The sequence below is a fragment of the Sander lucioperca genome, chromosome 7 (genome assembly GCF_008315115.2).
Source record: "Sander lucioperca isolate FBNREF2018 chromosome 7, SLUC_FBN_1.2, whole genome shotgun sequence".
NCBI classification, from domain to species: domain Eukaryota; kingdom Metazoa; phylum Chordata; class Actinopteri; order Perciformes; family Percidae; genus Sander; species Sander lucioperca.
This window is the reverse complement of record NC_050179.1, coordinates 26,814,976-26,836,767: the sequence shown is the minus strand read 5'-3', so window position 1 is coordinate 26,836,767 and position 21,792 is coordinate 26,814,976. Positions and strand designations below refer to the sequence as shown.

The following is a 21,792-nucleotide window of genomic DNA, read 5'->3' as shown; positions in this document are numbered from 1 at the left end:
TTTAAAAGTAAAGAGCATTCAGTCACATTGGTTGCCCTTTGCCCATCAATTAGTGTCTGCTGACTAAGGGAAAGCAGCTTTGGTACAATGTAAATGACCTTAGCATTAATGGTGAAATAATGACAACTTTGAATGTTGGTGTTTTTTTTCATCGACTCATCTACCCTTCCAATAAGTCAGCCATATCCATCATTTTATTTAGATATAGCCTATCTATTAATTTATATATTAGTTCAGCCATCTCACACTAAGTATGGTAAATGGTGCTAAAGTGTGTACAATACAAGTATAAGTACAGTATAAGTAACACTGGGAACATTTTATAAAAGCAGTTTTATATACCTTATTATACATCTTTGTGGTCTGAAAAGTCTTTTGTAGTGAGGAGACAGGTTGTCAATATCAAATGTAGCTTTCGCTGTATTCTGTGCGTCTCAAATGTAATAGTGGACTCCCCAGAGTTTTATTCTCATAAAGATGAAAGTCAGCAGCTGAGGCTTGTCTGCAGATGGCAGTGGTAAAGGCAAACTCCTGTCCAACTTTTATCTTTTTTTCCGTAAGCTGTTGTCATTGTCACAGTGTTCTTTGATGGCTTTGGACCAGCCTCTAGTATATGTTTCAAGTTCAAATAACACAATGGCCCATTTACCCATTTCATCATCCTAGTAAACAGTGCCTATTGTAACTCTCTCATAAAAAAAAAAAATGTGGCTAGTGAAAGCATAGCTATGGTTTTAAAGCTATAGAGGTTTCACAACATTGGCTGGCATTTACTTTGTGATGAGTAGTGTTGCTCATGTCAAGCAGTTCCAGGATGCGGTGCTCGTGCATCTCGTTGGTGTTAGCCAGGCGCTCCATTGTAGACTGTAACATCTCCTGGGTGTAAACAGATGGAGTCACCTGCAAACACACAGCAGCTCAGGCTATTATGCTTACTGCACTGATAGCCTGTTTCCTGACTCTAACAGTAATTCAGCAGTGTTGAGGCTCCACGTCAAACAAGACTGTTACCACTGATAGAAAAAAAGATAATAAGCACAAGAGCTGTAGACTGTCACATTAAAGCTGTCAGCTATGACACATATGCGCAGACACCTGTATTAGGAACATTTCCATGAATTGATTTCATGTGCTCAAATAATGTAAGCAGTCCCCCATTCAGTCTATCTGCAGCATTTTGCGGTTAATATCCTCTCCACACAATCCTCTGGCACCTCTTTATCAGTGCACCAGAAGCAAAGAAACATCTAACTGCACTTAGCTTATTTCAAGGTTAGGCCAGAAAGATTTTAGCTTTAAATCTAAATTAATAATGTAGCAGAGGGGGTTATTGCATATGCAATATTCAATAGCTGCCAGTTAGATGTGTATTCATAATACGCTCGGCTCTATAATTCAGAAACAACAAAGTTGCTCAAGTAAACACTATTCTTTAATTTTGGACAGAGTGCTGTGTAATGGTTTTACTGCTTTATTTACGAATGTTACGTATTATTGTCGTATCATATTTACATTGTTTTTTTTTTAATTAAGTATAGCAATAGACATAAAGAATAAAGAGGACTGCTATAGTGACTGAGACATATGTAAGATATTAATTAATGCTATTACTTAATTATTTAGTCAAGGCATTTGCTTCAGTTTTGTTATTACACGGACAATGAGCAAAACAAGGTTTGTGAGATGATTAAAAATGAGCTATCATCAAACCTGAACTCAATATAACCAACTGTAAGGAAATATCCTTAATTTGATGTGGACCACAGTTTGACCAGAAACAAATCTTATTAAAGTAAAAGTACTTCCTACTCTTGTCAACTAACTTTACTCTTGGTACAGACACAAGCAGCCAAGGAGAAAGGATATGCCCAAAATAACTGAGCTGAGGTAATTGCAAAAAAACACTGCAGTCAGATATTGATTTGTGTTCCCTATAAGAAGCCAAGGTAATAATTAGGACAATCTGTTATTTGATGCAGCTTCTTTAAACGTGTGAAGTTAGAAGCTGTCATAGCATGATATCCTCACCCTTTTTGGCTTGAGAGGCACTTTACTCTTTAACAAAGGAACAGCTGTCATTTTGATTGTTTTAAAGCACATTCACCTGCAAAAAAAAAGGGCATGGAAGAGAAGAGAATAGAAGAGAAGAGAAGAGAATAGAAGAGAAGAGAAGAGAAGAAAAGAAAAGAGAAGAGAAGAGAAGAAAAGAGAAGAGGTGTCATTTAGTAATGGATGGCGCTAATTAAATGCACATTTTATACTAAATACGCAATTATCAAAGACGTTGGTAGCTAACAGTAACATTAACTTAGCTAGTAAGTTCACTTTAGTTAACTTAACGTTAACGGTTTAGCTGTTCGTGCAACAAGTCCTCAAAGCTTTGTTTTGAGAACATGACTTTAAGCTTAATGTTACTTGAAACTGGCCAAATTAACTGTAAAGTTAATTAACGTTACTTAAATACATAACGTTAGACATTATTGTTAGCTTTCTCTAGCTAGAAAATACTTAGCTAGCCGATGTTTCCAATCACCATGTCGACAGTAACGGTAGCTAACGTTAGCTAGATAACGTCACATTAACGTTAGGATTTAAAATCTTTTCTAGCTAGCTAAACAATCTCTTCCGTCACTTAACGTAAACGTAAAGCGTACCAATTAGACCTGTTGTCTTGTTGCACTGACAAAAAATATGTAATATGCTCAAATAAAATAGCTAAGTTTAAGAATTAACCCACCACTCCTCTGTATGTGAATACACGGCTGATTTAAACATTTGTTGTAGTTTGTTGCCTTGGCAACACACTCAACGACCTCCCAGCAAAGGGTTTTCTGATTGGCTAGCGGCTGCAACACCATAGACTGTATACTCATGGACTGTATACAGTCTATGGTTTAACTGCAGTTTGGTTTGTTTATCAAGAAAGAATGAAGGGTCTAGGTAGGTAGCCTGTCTTTAGGCTTATGCCTAATAGTATTTAATATGACTACCACAATGTAAAAATACATCATTAGCATACACGTTGAGACCAAGCTAATTGAAGTTTATCTATACAGTATGTCATATTGTGTAGGGCAGGCTATATACAATCTTATTTTGAGAAATAAAGCTGTAAATAAATGTGTAGCATACTGTAACTTCAAATGGAAATGTATACCATACCTGTACCTCACAATTGGTGAGAAAGCTTGATTTAAATAAACTCACATGTATTTCTGTGAATACTTTATGTATGATTTTAAATTTTGTTTATTTTTAGAAGTACTATTTAAACACTTGTTAAAATGTAATGTATTTCAGAGATAAATTGAAGGATCTTTTCTTCACGTTTCACTGAAAATGAGATGTGGTTCATTGCAGACCGGAAAAAAAGGATACACAATGGTATACTACTAGTACTATACACTATTACCACAGCGCTATAATAACTGACTGGTGAGTAATGAATCCAGGTCTTTATTTATCCTTTTATTGCCACGCGATCAACAGACGCTCAATTCCACAACAGTATGTGGGTGTGGATGTTTTGATGCACGCTGCGTGTTTGTAGAAAGTTTGAGTGGTTAGGGTTAGGGTTAGGGTCAAACTTAATCCGGCAAGAGAAAACATAGTTAAACACCGCTCAAAGCTAACAATTAGCGAAATAAAAGTTACTTTCTGCTAGTCTAACATCCCTAAATAATCCATGGACACAGTTGAGGAAATAATTAACAGAAAAAAATAAATGTATCATTTATATTAGATATGTATTTCCCATCTTATATTTATCAAATGAACTTGTCCCACTCCAACTCTCTTTTACTTACACACACGCACACACACACACACACACACACACACACACACACACAAAACCAACACCAGTTGAGCACTGTGTGTGTCTGTGTTCACAGGGTCATTATAAGGATAAGTACTACAAAAGGGATTTGAAAATCCAGTGAGCACAGTGACAGAGCAGGAATTTCTGAATATTCAACTTCAAAAATCCACTTATTTATCGCTCTTGGCTGATTGTGTTCATAACATATCGTATATTTGGATGGATATCTTATGGAGGTTACTAATCTTTGACCCTGATCACCACTAATATACATTTTTCCCGCAGGCCCCATATGGGTATGTCTTTTTTTGCAGTATACTGTATAAGTGACTAAAACTTCTAATCAGTCATTAGTATATAATCTGTTCTACCGCTGATTGTAAGTGAATGGAATATTACTGTAACGACATTTACACCTAACATCGAGGTCAAACTATTTCAAAGCCATTCTCCACATTGCCAAAAACAAAATTCATTATTCTTAATTCAGTTTTTGGTTGACCTAAAGCTAGTTGGATTTACGTAAATATATTGAGTCTAAAACATTCTGGCATCAGTAACCTAAAAGACAATACAATAAGTATAGTAGAATGTTAAAATCCTGAAATTCCAAGAAAAGATATTGAGGACGTGAACTCTGTCCTCCAGCCCTGGACGTAGGCTAGTCATTCACCTCACAAAAGTTTAAATCATGAAGTCATATTGGGAAATTATAGTTTTACTATACTATACACTACAGCTCTGGTTATAGCCTACATATTTAAAGAGTTTATTTGATGTGTCAGTATACCATATTGACTTAGGCTTGCTGTTAGCTACTCAGTTTTTGTGCTTTCGCTGCTATCACTTGTATTCTTTCCTTCTAACCCATGAGTCAGCACTTTTAATTGTTGTGCAGCCTGTGTGTCAGTGTGTGTGTGTGTGTGTGTGTGTGTGTGTGTGTGTGTGTGTGTGTGTGTGAGAGAGAGAGAGAGAGAGAGAGAGAGAGAGAGAGAGAGAAGAGAGGGAGGGAAATTAGGCTACTTGTACAGCATGTTTCAGGCATATATTTTGCAGAGTCCTGGGATTTGATGTGTTTCACCAAACTCGGTGACTTGTAGCATTAGCTTGTTGATTAGTTGTTGCTGAGTTTATAATTTCCCTCATCTTTCTATTTCTCTATCCTTTAGTTGCCCACTCATTGTTTCTCCCTCTGTTCCCAGCCCTGCCTCTGTCAGTGAACGGATCACTGAGCTGCCCAGCCTGGTAGAAAATTGGATTTAGTCTTCTTCAAAGGGACCGACAGTCATCTTAGGCCCCGCCCCTCCGCCCTGTACGCAGTGACGTCGGCGCCCAGCACGACCTTCGCCACTCCGTCCGTCGCAGCAGAATCTCCATCAGCCGCTCCGACTTGAACTCAGCACGGGAAGCGTCTGTCAAACACGACACAAACAGCGTCTTATCAGTAGATTGGTCCAGCTCAGCATCAGATATGGAAGCGGCATTCTCCTCCAGTCAGTGCAGGTAAGGCCGATAAGACTGGATGTTGGTGGAACCGGAGGGAAGTGAGCCTCATAGTTGTCAAGGCTACCCTAGCCTTATTATGTTAAGGGCTATCCAGTGGTGTTGCAAGCATAACGCCTGTGTAATCACGTTTGCAAGACGCATCTTGGTATGGGATATTTTTTATAATCGTTTAGAAAAGCAAGGCTGCAGTAACATGAACGGTTTATTCCGAGGATTAGTTTTCCTCCTAGGATGACACCTCTCACTCTGACGTAATCGTGTGTCACAGCCCACAGGTGGTAGGCTAGATGCACATGTCTGCTCTTTCTTAACATATGCCTACACAACTCGAATTTCTTTCATTAACAATTCCTTTGTCTGCTCACTTAACAGGCCAGTCTTGTGTTTCTAGTTCACTTGCAGCCGTTGCAGCCTCGGGGCTAAGCGACAGCCCAGACTGGTCAAACTGGTTGAAAGTGCTGTGTCCGCTAAACAAATTTGACGTCCCGCTCCGCTCTCTGCTCTAAATACAAAGTTCCGGCAGCACCACGGACAGCTCCGCGCGCAACTGGCCCGTGCGAACTACAGCCCACGAGCTCACTTCCTGCTCTGAGTTAAATTTCTTACTCTGCTGTTATATAATACATAGGCAACTGTGTTTTTAAAGGTAGGTGTATGTGTGACCTGCCTGATCATTAGATTTGATGCAGGGTTTATTTTGCCTTTTTATTTGAAGAAAATAAAAGAAGAAGCAATAAATAAAGACAGAGGCTATAACTAGGATACAGTATGTTAAAAATTACATCACAAATATATAAATAAATAAATAAATAAATAGGCACTAGTACTAATAAAAGAAAACATCTGGAGGAAAAATTATGGAAATACAAGTAGGGCCTACAAACATTATTAAAATAGTTTTTGGAAATTAAAAAGAATATTCTAAAAAAATCACAACTCATTAAATATAACTACTATACTAATATAACAGAGGCGGAAGCTCAGCTTCCCCTAACATGTCAAAAAATGAATGGTCAATTGTGTACTGTTGTGTTAACATATTATTGACTAAAAATGTGTTAGAACACGTTCATCTCGAAGACAAGTTCGTTCAGAATCAGCTACATATAGCAGGTTGACTGACTTGATTTCCTTCTCATTCGTTCCCGTAGCATTCCCGTAGCGTCACAGTGCATTTCCCTGTTGAAGCCTAGCGTCCATTGACTTCAATAGAGCTCAACAGTCCCGCCCCTCCTCTGAGAGACCTTGGGTTCCGGAAGTAAATTTCCCATTCATTTCTCCCATTAACGTCTGGAAAAATCCGTATATAAAGAGTTTTAGACCATGCCTTAGGCTAACCAGATGGTACGTGACTCATAAGCATACAATGTATCATTTCGAGTAAAAAAACGAACAGAAAATCCCAAAAAAGTAAAAGGTACAAGACTGTGTACATATCGTCATCTCAGAGCGAAGGAACTACTCATCCCATAAACCACCGCGCACCACTGAATAAAGGAAGCTACGTTAGTTTAGCTAACAGCTAATTTGGCTAAATCCCTCTTTGAAACACCAGCAGCCGCCACTGTAATATAACTACTATTTCCATGTTGTTAAAATAATTATAACAACAACAACCTGATACCTTTTGGTTGGAAGGCATGACAGTTTTATGAGTGGCCCATATAGGCTACATGCAATGAATCTGAATATTAAGTAGGCCTATTCAAAATTTTATGAAAAAGTTTTCACTGATGTTCAACCCACTGAACTGAATGGTTTTCAGTGGGAAAACAAATTCCTTAAATAACAGTGAAAAAAACCTCCTGGGCATTAGTTTAATTGGTTGCATTAAATACATGACATGTTTTGGTGACATTTGTAATTTAATTTATCATTTATTTATTTTTACGCTGAGTACGATTAAAGTTAGGGTAAGGTTTTTGAATAAATTAAATTCACACAGTCCTACCTTGAGCCATAGGTGTACACGAATACTTAGCTTCAGTAATTTGCAGTTAATGTGCATTAAGGCTATTGATTCACAATAATTATATTTAATATATCTTTCAGTAAATATATTTTGTAGAATTATGGTGTTAAGTGTACAAGAACAAACTGTTTCTATTAAACATCATAACAAGCTAACACAGTTGTGGAACAAAGAGAAACTAGCTAAAAAGATAGCTTTAGCACTTTGTCAAAATCAGTTGTATGTACATTTTTTCAAACAGCAGGAGAATCGCGCTTCTGCGTTAAATCTACGCCGTGGCTACGTACATAGGTCGTGGAGCCACAAATAACAAGATGGTGTTATAGACTGAATCTTTAAAGATTTGAAATGTTATACTGGGGCTGGCAGTAGCTCAGGGGGTGGCAGTAGCTCAGTCAGTTGGGCGTTAGGTTGGGAACCAGAGGGTTGCTGGTTCAAGTCACCATACGAACCAAAGTATGGTGGTGGACTGGTAGCTGGAGAGGTGCCAGTTCACCTCTTGAGCAGCAACAACAGAGTGAAAACATGGTAAATTTACCCTTGCAGGATTAATAAAGTATACATTATTATTTTTCCTCTTTAATGAAAGGGAGATAAGATGATGTTGGAGCTTTATCCAATTTCAAAAACACCTTTTTTGATTGTTAGCTGTTAGTTTGGTCAGTCGATTGACTATAAGTAAATTAAACAGCGGGACACATTTAGAACATAATTTAGTTTTCCCCTTTAGCATCCTCCTTGTTTATAAGAACATTTTGGTGACACTCAACAAACTCATAACAATCATTACAGCAGGATTACAGACACATGAAATGGCATCATGTTGAGAGATTTCTATGAGGAGGCTACGTTGGACACCCTTGCTGACATCTCCACGTTTCAGTTGCTTGGGTATATGAAAACAAAAAAAAGTTCAGTTGTCAGGATAAATAAATTAGTTAGAATTGCTTTCATCCATTCCCCACCTTATGCTGCCATCAACAGTGAATCTGTTTATGAATCACACAACCAGATCGGCAGAAGTTACAGCAGCCACCTGTGTGTATGCCTGAGTGTAAGTGTGTGCAAGCCATTACAACCTGAAGGGCAACATGTGCAGCTGATAGGCCCCAAATGGCAGCCATAAACAATTGTGTCACAGTTGTCTGTGCTGTAGAATAAATTGATTACCCGTAGGGTGTCATGATAATTCTTCAACAGATTTTAGAGAATACAGAAATACACTTCCGCTTAATGTTTGTCTTGCAAAAAATGTAATGACTCACCCAGTAACCACGCAGATAGTTGGTTGTTGGAGAATTATTCACGTTCAACACTTTGACTTTACCCTGGCCCAGGTACCAACATGCCTTCTAGGGCTGAGTTATGATCTGATATTGATTAATAAAATCCTGAAATTGATCTTTTAATGTATGCCTATTATAATGATGCATTAAAAAAAACATTTGAGAGTTGCTTTTTGCTTGTGCAATATGTTCTCTAAAGATCGTTTCTATCGAAGCAAAATTGGTAATGTAACTGTAATTTCCCTAACCTAATTGATATCAAATCCAATCAAAAATGTAATCGAATCAGGACCTTGTGAATCGGAATCGAATTGATTCGGGAAATCATTGGCAATACCCAGCCATAATGCAGGGGCGATTCCAGTATTTTTTAAGTGGGGTGGCACAAGGGGGGACCAAAAATCAGTTGGGGGGGATTTGATCAGAATACGGCATAGAAAATCTGCTTAGAAATATAGGAAATATTGGATATGGATTGAACAACACAATGTAAATTTGCTTAATAAAACACATCACATTCATTATTAATTTCATTTGTTTTTATTTTCAACAAATTGTGTATCCAGATATTATACACATTTTCTATGGGCTCTTAAGGCAAAAATTTGGAAAGTCATCATGGAAACATTAATAGGTCATGTGTCAAGGGCTGGGAAGATTTGTTTTTCACAGAACCGTATAAAAGTAAAGTCCAATATACTTACAATAAACTTGCCTCAAACTTCAACAAAGAAAACCTTGCTGTTATCAGTTTTCAGATAATAGGAAACAGAACAGAAATAAAGTGCAATGCACTATACATGTATTACAGCAACAAGTGCTCTACAGTGAGTTTATGTTAGAATATGTTTCGACTTTTAAACTGGCCTCAAAATTTCAATTTTTGGGTGTTCAATTTCAAAATTGAACACCCAAGGCTAGTCTGATGTAGCTTTCGTCTTAGATGGCAGCTCTAATATGGGCTCAAAATCATCAGGCTCTCTCCTGCTGCAGATTGGTCTGGTAAAGGCTGCAGCCTGAAGTGTCATTGCTTTTTAATAACAAAGCTTGAGGCATAGAGGGAACATTAACAAGGTTATAGCTTTACCACCAGATTTATAACCAGAATTACAGTCTGTTTCAGACTTTGTATAATGTAGTACCTCAAGGCATTTCCAATGAAATCAGCATCCGGACCGCGGATAATAATCTGGCTTGTACACTTCAAATGAAAAATTGTGTGGCACAATGTGGTATTTATTTATTTATTTATTTTAACACAAAAAAATCCATTTCATGTGCTTTTTCTTATGAATTTCAGAGTGTCTTCCCCTCCAGCTGATGATTTAACTATTATTTGACATGGGTATTACAGAATATTATATAATATAATCATGACAATGGGCAATAGCTTGGCATGAGTCTCAGAAAGTTGATTTGTCATCATGACAAAGAAATCCTGCGGTATAATACTCCAATAGGTCGGGTTATGTTAAACCTTTTGTGACATTAAAACAATGCAACACAACTACAGTATGCTGAACTAAACAGACTTTTCTTGTCAGCAAGGTTTTCTATTTTGCCTAGAGGTTAGAAAAAGCAATCAGATGAACATGTTGTACTGTAGAATTGGCATTCATGTAGGTGTGAACAAGTGTGTGTTTGCTGTCCATTAACATTGGGATTTCAGCAAAGACTTTCCCTAGTTTTCTCAGTGCAGCATATTGTTTTGTGTGTGTGTGTTGTTTTTTGTATGTCTTCCACATACAGTATATTGCATATTTATTTCAGTACAATTGCTTACTGTATTAATTTATTTCCCCTGCTGTTTTACACACCCAAAAAACTACTTTTCCATAACTCATACTATTGTTGAAAGAGACAGCGCTGTATGTTCCCCTTAATTAGCTGTAATTTCTAGTTTATAGTTCTGTTTGATTTTGTCACCGTGATAGCATTGCAACTTTACAGGTGTGTAATTAAGATCAAAATTAAGGACGAGTTTGAAAATGGGTGCGTCCTAGTCTATATCCACGACGTTCCACTTCCGGGATTGCTCCGTTGTCAACGGATATTCCCCCGGATTTCACTCATTTAGGCCAGATATCCGTTACATTGGGCTTTCTTTGTGTTGACATTTTAAACTCAGGTCGATTTATGAGGACGACCTCTGCAGGGTGAATCCAGACCGCTAGCTAGACTATCTGTCCAATCTGAGTTTTCTCTCGTACGACTAAAACAACCTTTGAACGTACACATGTTCCACCAAAATAAGTTCCTTCCCGATGATTGTGATTGGTTTAAAGAAATGCCAATAAACCAGAGCATGTTTCTCTCCCATCCCGGAATGCTGTGTGGACTATCCAGACTCTCTTCCACAGCGCTGTGGAAGAAGGTCTGGCAATGCGAGAATAGTGCAGTGCAACAACCACCTTGCCACGCCCACTTTACGCACCTGGCCTGACGAAAACAATATTTTACAGGAGTGTAGTGGACATTTAAATGATAATCCAAATGAAGGCCAAGTTCAAGAATGGGTGTTGTCCGAGCAAGGTAGGGGGGTAGGAAGTAGAGAAGCCTCCCCCCCCAATCCCCCCACATACACACTTTACGCCTTTGGCCCGATTTGGTGTCACCGCTGGTGTAATCCCATTGCATCCCATGTTCTAGTATTTAACATTAACCAATACTCTTTCCATTACTTTCAATTTCAGTTATGAAGAGTATAAGGAGACAGCAGACTGGCTGCTGGCCCATACAGAGCAGCGCCCTAAAGTAGCCATCATCTGTGGTTCAGGCCTAGGCGGTCTGGCTGACCTGCTGGCTGACAAGACTGTGTTCCCGTATCAGGATATTCCACGTTTTCCCACCAGCACTGGTAAGTTGTCTCTGACAAATTGCTTTTTATTTAAACCCTAAAAAACCTTAAAAAGTGTTTTTAAACTGTACATAAGCATACTAGCAGCTGCTCATACTGTATATGTGCTGTGCAGTGCCGGGCCATGCCGGTCAGCTGGTGTTCGGGAGGCTGCAGGGCCGTGAGTGTGTCTGCATGCAGGGGAGATTCCACTTCTACGAGGGCTACAACATACACACTGTAAGCTACAGTACAAAGTAATATGAAGTAGTATATAGTTTATGAAATACTGCTCGTAAACAACTTTAGGCATGAACTGTTTTATTAATGTGTTTAAATAAAACAAGATTAAAAGTCGACTACCATACTATTAGTTGTGTGATACTGTACAGTACTTACGATTCTAAGGTCAGCATGCTAACATGCTCACAGTGAAAACGCTGACATGCTGATTAAATTTACTAACTTGCACTAAACACAGAGTAAAGCTGAGGCTGAAGGGAGTGTCATTGTTCCAAAGTATTGGACAAATTGAAATCTTGACCTGATGATAGTGCCAGAGGAAAAGATAAGGGGTCACCAATTTTATTATTACAGAGCCTTGTTAACTACTCGATTTTGATTGGCCAATCGTGGCATTCTACGATCTGTTATTTCTGTATAACAGACCGTTTCTAAGTATAACAGACCATTTCCATGGACGGAGTTCTCATCATAGACTCTGGCAGACCATTGTTAAATCAATAAAATCATTTTTTAAAACAACATTTGGGCTCTTGCGGAGCTCATAACGCTGATCAGCGGATCAAAAGGAAAGAGAGGGTGAACGAAACAGGAAGCGCTAACAGAGCAAATAGCATCAGTGCAAACACAGCATGTGAGGAAAATATGCAGTAACGTTGATGAATATCGTGATAACGATATTACTTGCGATAAGTAAACGTGTTAAAGTGTACTCAGTTCAGCCTTTCTTCTGCTTTTAGTGTACTGTTAAAATACAACAAATTGCTTGTTGAATTAAAACAAATGAAAGGAAATTATTTCCAACATTCTTTTATTAAACAAAGTGAACATTGAACTGAACACAAAAGGCACCAATAAAAAAAGACAGTTACATTTTAAAGTGCAGTTTTCTACTGATACTGATACTTTATTAGAATTTTTTTTAAAGATTATTTTTTGGGCATTTTCAGCCTTTATTTTGATAGGACAGCAGAAGACATGGAAGGGGAGAGAGAGAGGGGGGAATGACATGCAGCATAGGGCCGCGTCGAGGAGTAAACCTCTATATATGGGCGCCCGCTCTACCAACTGAGCTATCCGGGCACCCGATACTGATACTTTTAACTAACTCGAAAAATCCCTTAGTATCTTCAATGTTTTTACTGCGCAAGGTGATATTGCGATGGTGATTTAAAAAAGTGATTTATTGTGTAGCCCTATTACTTATTATTATTATTATTATTATTATTATTATTATTATTATTATTATTATTATTATTACTACTACAGTTCATCCTGAGGGTGACATATTATGGTAATCCATTCAATAGCTGTTGAGATATTTCAGTCTGAACCAAAGTGGTGGATCGACCACTATTGCCATCCATGCCGCTAGCATGGCTAAAAACAAAATAATGTGTGTTCTGTATCTCAGAATGACATGGTTTGTATATTGGACTTGTTGACTTCGGAATGACATTGATTCAATAATTATTCAAATTAATTTTGAATGATATCCATGTGAACACTGTTTGGTGCAGAGATGCAGACATTTCCACTTGTTACTACTCTAAGTTGCCGTGTGAGCAACTTTGTGTCTCAGTTTCTGTCACAAGGCAACTTGCTTCAGCATTTTGAAACCTTGCTGATGTGAATGATATACTATACACTGTACAGTATAAAGTATAACTGAACAGACGCTGCCAGTTCAAACTCTGAGTTTGTCGACCACTTTGAGAAAAACATTGACCGCTTCTGCAGGTGTAGGCCTAATCTTTAAACCATGGACATGTACAAACACTTTGTTATTCTTGTCATGGAGGGAGACACATAGTTCATTTTGTGCCACATCTCTTTATTATAAGTTCAAATTGGAACATTGGCCTAGTGATAAGTGTAGATACAGCAATTGTAACCAGTGCTTATATCAAACTGCCTGTAAAATTGATTTATTTTGTTTTTGAAAATGTAACAACTCAACAGCTCAAACCTGACTTTCTTTCATAATTGTTTTACATACAAGAAAACTATTTTCAGAGACACTTAAGCTTTTTTATCTCATCCTCAATCATGATTTTGTATTATTATTATTATTATTATTATTATTATTATTATTATTATTATTATTATCAAGTTTTGTAAAATTGTTACACAACAGACCATAATATAACTCACAACTAACAATTAACAATTAACTTTGTGTCTTGAATGATCAGCTGCAGAATCGTGATGAAAGTAAGAAAACCACCCAGTGAATATGTCAACCAGTCAATATGGGACTGGCCTTTGGCCTCTGGAGACACACTGTATCCTGGGTTTGTTTATTTTATTACCAAGGTACCCAAGAGCCTTTTGGCAAATAATTTAACCCTCCTGTTATAATATCAGAAATGTAGGTTTCTTTTTAACCAAATTGTCAAAAAGAAATAACATGGATGTTTCCATGCAACGCTCTTCACAAGTAAAATAAATGATCAGTTCACGACTTTCATTGAATTTGGGTGTTTTATTTAATTTTATAGCATTTGAATTATTATTTTTTAAAGAACATTGTAAAAAGTGACAAAAATGTCGGGAAAAGCTTCAAAAACATGGGGTAAAAACAACAACAAAAACGTCCAAAAAAGTGTTGAAAAAATCAAAATAAACATCGGTAAAAATGATAAAAAACTTGGAAAAGCGACAAAAGTGTGGAAAAAGAAGACCAAAATGTTGAAAAAAAAGTTTCAATTTTAAATTTTGACCCAGAAAAACAAAAAGCTGCACAGTCGACTGGAGGACAACACAAAGTCAACTCTTTATTAACAGCTCCATGTTAGAGTGTAAGTACTAGTACGGACAGTCCTGCTATTACATGTGCAGCTTACTGTGCTTAAATTTCATCCCTAACAAAGCCATAAGTCAATTTACAACACAGTCCACCATTATAATATGGAAATCTCTTATCAGACGGGCCAATGTTGCAAAATGACAGCAGTGACCTTATCAAGAGACCAGGGCAAAACATCTCTGAACTTACTAGCAAAAAAACAGGCAATTCAAGCTGTAGAGAAATTGGAAACAGAAAAAGCAATTTCCAAACGCGACTGCAGTGAGAAGTAACAACAGTCATTTACGGGCCATCAGCTGCCCTATAAAGGTTAGTACAGAACCCGACTGTTTATGCACAGTTCAACAAGGACCCACATAAGTAATAAGAATCCTAGTGTCTACTGACAGAAGCTGACCCTTTTAAATTATTGGCTTCTCATGTAATGTATTTTCTCCTTTTACTCCCATTTGTGATCATCTGATATACGTCAAAGCAATAAAAACAACAACAGTATCTTTCCCTGAAGCATAGCTTGTTTGTCACTCCAGGTGACGTACCCGGTGCGAGTCTTCTTCCTGCTGGGCGTGGAAACTCTGATTGTGACAAACGCGGCGGGGGGACTCAACGGCAGCTACAATTTGGGAGACATCATGCTCATAAAGGATCACATCAACATGCCAGGCTTTGCAGGGCAGAACCCGCTTTGTGGGCACAATGATGACAGGTACAGTACTTACACCAAGGCACGACTATGACAGGGAAAGTTTGGGCATCTGTATCTTATGTCCCATTCATTCTTTAATTTCTTACCTCTCCAGGTTTGGGCTGCGTTTTTCTTGCATGTCGGATGCCTACGACCGTGAGCTGAGGGCTCTGGCCAAGCAAACAGCAAAGGAGCAGGGCTGCGACGGCTTCCTGCAAGAAGGGGTTTACTGCATGCTGGCTGGACCGTCATTTGAGACCATTGCAGAGTGCAAAGCACTGCAGATGCTGGGAGCGGATGCTGTGGGTCAGTAAAGCTCTATCGTGCTCACTTAAATGGATACTGATGTGTGGTGGGACAGCCTCTCAACAGTGCATCTACAACAGTGTAGTAGGGATAGTTAAATGAATATGAATTTTTCAAATAACAACATATTCATATTTTTTTTTAAGATAATTTTTTGGGGCAATTTTTAGGCCTTTAATTCCACAGGACAGATGAAGACATGAAAGGGGAGAGAGAAGGGGAATGACATGCAGTAAAGGGCCGCAGGTCGGAGTTGAACCCGCTGCTGATTTGTGGAGGAGTAAACCTCTATATATGGGCGCCCACTCTACCATCTGAGCTAACCCGGCCACTAAATGTGTATTCTTAACAAGTTCAAAAACGATGCTCGTGCATTTCCTGTATTTCACCTCTATGAGGCAAAAAAAAAAGAGGCTGGTAAAAAGCCTGTGTGGCTATTGGATTTTAAAATCCACTTGCCGCAGTGGCTGGTGGCTAAAAAAGTTAAACTTCAGGCCCTGGTCATGATTGAGGCCCGGCACATTATGCCAAAAGAGATTTTCAGAATTGAGTCAATAGCTTTAATAATTTTGTTTCATAAAACAAAACAACTTTTAATTTTATCTGTACCTCCTTCCATGTTTTGATTAAGTTTATTTTGAACATGTTAAAAATGAAAATTAAAATTAAAAAAAACACGTACATTTCAGTAAAAGCAAGAAAACCAACAAAACAACATACTCAGCAAACATATCTTTCAAAATGATTGTAAGTGATTCAAATAAGGATTTCCATTTCCCCCTTTTTCTACTTTTCTACTTTAGTTATATACAAACAATTTAATTCATGATGCCTCCTCCTATACCTCCTTCCATTGAATTCACAATCCCCTTTTTGTAAACTTCGCATTTAGACCCAATGAGCTAATATGGCTGTTATTTGTCAGTACAAATTCTCATTTTTTGTCAAAGACACTTCAGACTAACCTTTTCATCTGGGTCTCCTCCCATTATTTATACAACCTCTGTTTTGTTTTTTTTATAGAAGAAGGCTGACTTGTAATTTTCCACTGCTAAAACCTCCTGTTCTATTTCCACGATCCATTTTGATTTACTTTTCTTTCTATAGAAAGAAAAGTATTTTTTTAGCTATATATATATATATATATATATATATATATATACACATATATCATTATTATACCCGGGATTAAGTCAGTGCACTTGAAACAGACTTCTCCCCTCTGTCTAGGTATGAGTACAGTGCCAGAGGTGGTGGTGGCTCGTCACTGTGGCTTGCGTGTCTTGGGTCTCTCCCTCATCACCAACAACGTTGTGAGCGATTATGACTGCGTTGAGAAGGCAAACCATGAGGAGGTGCTGAGGACCGCCCAGCATAGAACCCAGGACCTCCAGAGGCTCGTCAGCCACCTCATCGCCAAGATCTAGTACCTTCATCTGAAATCTGCAGACAAAAAACATGTCCAGCCTCTCCAATAATCCTAGCTTTGAGGTTAAAAATGTTTTGGTGCAGATGGTAAACTGGTCAAGTATATGTGGATAGGTTATAACTTGTTTGGGTATTGTATTGTATCGTGGTTAATTGGGGGAGTGCGTGAAATGTTTTTGAGGTAGAGAGCAGAAGAAAGAAGTTTTTTGAGAATGTCAATATGCCACTTGTAATAGCTGGAAATGTCCACGGCATTTGACTAATATTGACTATTGTATGTGTCTTTTGCTATTCAGTGCTGTCATCACAGCAATACTTCTCACAACCCTGGATCCAGTCCCCATGAATCACAATCATGGAGAACTTATAGAATATATTTCTTACTAGGGTTGTCACGATTTTAAATCAAAATCAATTGAAATTTTTGATTTCAGTTATCGAAATGAAAAACAGGATAGGCAATTCCCCCTGCCTACTTGCACACGTATGAAAAAAACAAAACAACACAGTAGCGTGCAGGTACACAGCATAAGGTTTAGCCTGCAGCTGCACACACTGAAACAGAACTGCAAAATCCTCCCACTTCCCTGAAGTCACCGGTGAGGCAACATTTTGCCTTACCCGTGACTTATGTACAACGAACCGTAAAGCACAAGGGCTCCAGCGGGACTTCATGGTGCATGCTGGTGCCCCTCGTTAAACTCAGCGTGCATTTAATTGCACCTGTTAAAGTCAAACTGTTGTTTTAAAGTACCTTTCTGCCATCTAGTGGCTCTAATTGTGGCATTGCCATCACCCCTGAAAAAAAGTTTAAATTGAAAATTGAATCGAACCGTGAACTTAAAGTCGCGACAACCCTATTTCTAACAGCTAGTTAAATTTGTCCTTTGGAGGTGTAATATCTATAAATTGAAAGAGCAACAATTAGCAGTTAGCCATTAATCTAAAAGTTTTAATAGAAGTCAAGCATCGGCTTCATTTATTTATTTATTTTTGACCGTTTTTGGTTTAGCACTGTCCAGTCGTCTGGGGCAAATAAGGATAATTAGTACGGGATTACCAAAACCCTTAAAAACACTTTAGAGTAACTTAACACCAGGCTGAATCACACTGTTGCACCAGCCTTTGCTGGTTGAAAGTCTTAAGTAGATTTCACAGACAGACTACGGCAAGCATCACTGTTGCCTGCGGTTGAGGTGGTCAGAAGTATACACCTGTACCCACACCCAGCAGTGATGTCACAGTGTACTGACACATCTTGGCGTACACTTCACATCATTGCAGCGAGGTAAGGAAGTTAAACCACGAAGAAAAAAAACGTTGACTTTTGCTGTGTATTTGAATCCAAATCCAGATTATTGGGGTGGCTACTTGTGAATACAGTAAACAATTCCCATATTTAAAATGACCATGTTCTCATATATCCTAGATCATGGATCAATTAATGCAATAGGAATATAGTGGTGGCTATTGCTCAACCCTCATTGGTATGTACTGTATTCCTTCCTGCTTTAGTGCTACAGGGTTGTTTGGGTTTTCCCTTTACGATACAGGGACCTGTTAAGGCAGTGGTAGCATACAGAAAGACTGGGACCTCTCTGGTGGCTGAACCTTTATATTTATATTTATATTAGACAATTGTATGGTCAGTTTATGCTGCTCACTACTAGATTAAGATGTATTCCGGAGACACTGTGCACTTGTGTGTGTGTGTTGGCCTTGACATGTTGGTGCAAGGATAAAGGAAAAAGCCTATTACTTCTCTAGCAGGGTTTTAGAAGTGAATCTGCATAAAATGATTAGAGAGAATATATGAAATAATTATTGTGATCAAATAGGATCAACTGGCACATTTCCTTTATTTTGTGATTGCTTGTTATTAACAATGTTAAATAATACTTATTTTGCTACTGTTCATTTTTGAAGTAGGCAAATCACTTATTTTAATGATCTAATGTATTTATAAATATGACAAAATGGAAATGTCATGTCAATCCTAAGCCTTGTCAGAGTCCATGTTTTAGCTGAATCACTTTCTGAAAAGCCTGTCTACAATTAAATCACAATATAAGTACAGTAGCCTATATTCTGGAGGAAATACCTAAAATCAAAGGCCAATCTGATCCAGCAGACATGATGTATTAGTTTTTTTCTGAGGTGGATTGCATTCAGATCAGTTTTTTTGTACACCAAGAGATCACAACACTGCAAAATCAGGGAGGGCTATAATAGCTGCTGCAATTTTCAATCTTCTCTGCACTGATGTGGAATCTCCTGCCAGGTTCCCTTGGCCGTCTAATTCATTAGAGCTGCAAAGGTCAGAGAAATCCTAGATCAGCAGTGCACCTCTTAGACCAGTTTTATCAGGCTTAACATCAAGATGCTAATAGAAGTCTTAAGGGGGAATTCCATTCTAAGTGAAGCCTTCCATCATTGTAACATACAATATGGATCTGCTCCATACACAATAAACAGGGAAACTTGTAATTTACCTACAAGTAATTCATTTTAAGATGCACTACCAGGCATACATTTTTTCCTGTATGGGCACAATTCCAAAGTTTGCATTTTGTTTTCTTCTTAGTCTTCCACATGATTGTATTGACTAGACTGAATCCACTGGTCTATATATTTTGTGCTCAGTTGAATCATACAGTATTTACTGTATCCAGGTCTCAGGTTAGACTCTAATTCACTTACAAGATTAATCTATTTTCATACCAAATGTTGTTGCTGTCAAATAAAAAGAAAATTGCAGATGACATTTGGACGCTGGTATTTTCTGTCATGGATGAGTCCACGTCTGTGTGTGTGTGTGTGTGTGTGTGTGTGTGTGTGTGTGTGTGTGTGTGTGTGTTTGTGTGAGGGGTCATGTCTCCAAAATCTGTCAATATGGCTGTTTTCAAGGAGAAAAAAGAGTTTCTGCCCATCAATACTGATCAGTGAACAGGGCGATATTTGCGAAAAGCAGGGAGATAGAAGAAAAACACACACACACACCTCATCAACACATCCACTCTATCTTCAGCATCATCTCACACACCTCAAAAAGATGAAGACGCTGTGAGATTGAGATGAAGTGGAAATGGCTGTTCCATGCCCCGCTCCTTTCTGTTACATAATTCATCTGCATACAGCATGTAGAGGTTTAGCCCACTGAGGAGCTGAAATATTAATACAAATGAACCAGGCAGTTCAACAACACAAACACAACACCTTACTGGGCCGGATTGTATTTGTACATATTGGCACAGATGCCTCACAACTCAGCTTCATGGTGAAAAGTGAGATGTCTACAAGATATGCATGTGGGATGCAAATAACAGGCTCTCTGCTTTGAATAGAGGGAAGTGGTGAACCAGACACAAAAAGACAGACGATAGGAATGACTAAACAAATTAAGAGAGGAGAATGAAGTGTGTTTTAGTTGGCAGTCCCTGCAGGCTGGCGACAGGCCTCATCCGTAATGTAATGTTGATCTATCTATTGTTGCCGTGCCAACTGAGCCCAGAGCTCACTATTGATTATTATAGGGTGAAAAGAGAAACTGAGGAAATAGAGCGGGACAGCTCTGCTGAGTTTACACTCTTGAACACTGTCACACACACACACACACACACACACACACACACACACACACACACTTGAGCTGTTCCTTTGTGCTATCATGTACCTGAGCTCACACAGTCTATATGAGACATCAGAGCTCCTGTTAGTGAATGTGACTTTTGCAAGCGTACAAAATAGCGTCAGTGAAGGGAATGTCTCCGCTGACTTTCATACGCTGCCTCCAAAAAGGAGTTTGGCTGCCAGCAGTGTGTCAGCACTGTACTGTACCAGCATGCAGAGTAGATCTGGAAAATGACTGCTCAGCCTCAGAGAAGATGTGACAGGTCAAGTTGAACAATGCACCTATGTGCATGATGATGCCAACTTGATTTGTCCGGATCGTCTTCATTATTTGCAGACACTGCCTCAGCTTCGGCTGTGGCAACCTTGATTTATAGCAATGGTTCCCAGCCTTTTTGGTCTGGGGTACCCCCACAGCCCTGTCTGATGAACTCACGTACCCCTTCGTCGATTCACAATGTATGTTCCAAATGTATAACACTATTCATTACATAAAAGTGAATATTGTTAAGTTTTTTTATACAATTGACCTGTCCATATTTAGGTTGGTTTGTTCAGCAATGTACTACTACTAGCCTACTAAGCTACTAGTATGCCTATTTAGAATGAAGCTGAATATTCAAACATTTATCCATTACTTTTAGCTAACTATTTCAACCATTTATCCAGTACTACTTATAACTAATCATCATCATGAACTGTTTAGCAATTAGTCTAATTTTAGCTATTTCATTCTACCATTTATTCATTACTTTCAGCTACCTGTTTAAACCTCTGTGCTAGCTTGCTAACTAGTTTTTTTTCGTGCGTTTTCTTACGTTAAATCATAATTTCGAAAATTTCAACACCAATTTCATTGGGTACCCAGCAATATACCCGCCAAGTGTGAAGTAGATTGGATGAACGATTTTCGAGACATTTTAAAGACAATGGACACACACACACACACACACACACACACACACACACACGCGCGCACACACACACACACACACACACACACACACACACACACACACACACTTAGATAACACAATCTAGGTTTTGACCAAATAAAATTGGTTTTTAAACAACTTTTATGGCACAGTTGATTACGTAGAACTTGCTCTTTTCACAGCAGACGTTTTGACATGTTATAACAGCAGGTGTAATTACTAACATTAGTGAATAATCCTCAATCACACATAGTTCTCTTAACACCTGAGAGTCAATTGAAAAATATTATAATTTTCTTTTTCTTCTTTGTTAAAAAAGATGTATTTTTGCCGATT

At 38.2% G+C, this 21,792-nt stretch overlaps 2 protein-coding genes across 4 annotated transcripts in view; one reads left to right on the top strand and one right to left on the bottom strand.

The window, feature by feature from the left end:
* hydin (HYDIN axonemal central pair apparatus protein) overlaps positions 1–2,812 on the bottom strand; it is a 128,284-nt gene extending 125,472 nt beyond the window's left edge. For 2 of the 3 annotated variants that reach the window (XM_036003247.1, XM_036003248.1), the window contains exons 1-3: positions 2,738–2,812; positions 2,029–2,104; positions 775–900 (exon numbers count right to left, since the gene is read on the bottom strand). In XM_036003247.1, the coding sequence (XP_035859140.1) occupies positions 775–900; positions 2,029–2,100 (198 nt within the window). In that variant the 5' untranslated portion in view covers positions 2,101–2,104; positions 2,738–2,812. The other variant, XM_031309972.2, reaches the window with a different exon arrangement.
* A 2,258-nt stretch (positions 2,813–5,070) lies between these two features.
* Positions 5,071–17,354, top strand: pnp6 (purine nucleoside phosphorylase 6). The gene is made up of 6 exons (XM_031309959.2): positions 5,071–5,323; positions 11,278–11,441; positions 11,557–11,660; positions 15,003–15,178; positions 15,273–15,463; positions 16,694–17,354. Exons 1-6 carry the CDS (start codon positions 5,292–5,294, stop codon positions 16,888–16,890), a joined length of 864 nt encoding a protein of 287 aa, XP_031165819.1. The 5' UTR covers positions 5,071–5,291; the 3' UTR covers positions 16,891–17,354.
* Positions 17,355–21,792: the final 4,438 nt, after the last annotated feature.

Bases quoted from the DNA above. Each gene is read 5' to 3' on its own strand.
- pnp6 (XM_031309959.2), top strand. From the start codon at position 5,292: ATGGAAGCGGCATTCTCCTCCAGTCAGTGCAG. The intron at 5,324-11,277 runs GTAAGGCCGATA...TTTCAATTTCAG, and splicing joins TTCTCCTCCAGTCAGTGCAG to TTATGAAGAGTATAAGGAGA. The intron at 15,179-15,272 runs GTACAGTACTTA...TTACCTCTCCAG, and splicing joins TGTGGGCACAATGATGACAG to GTTTGGGCTGCGTTTTTCTT.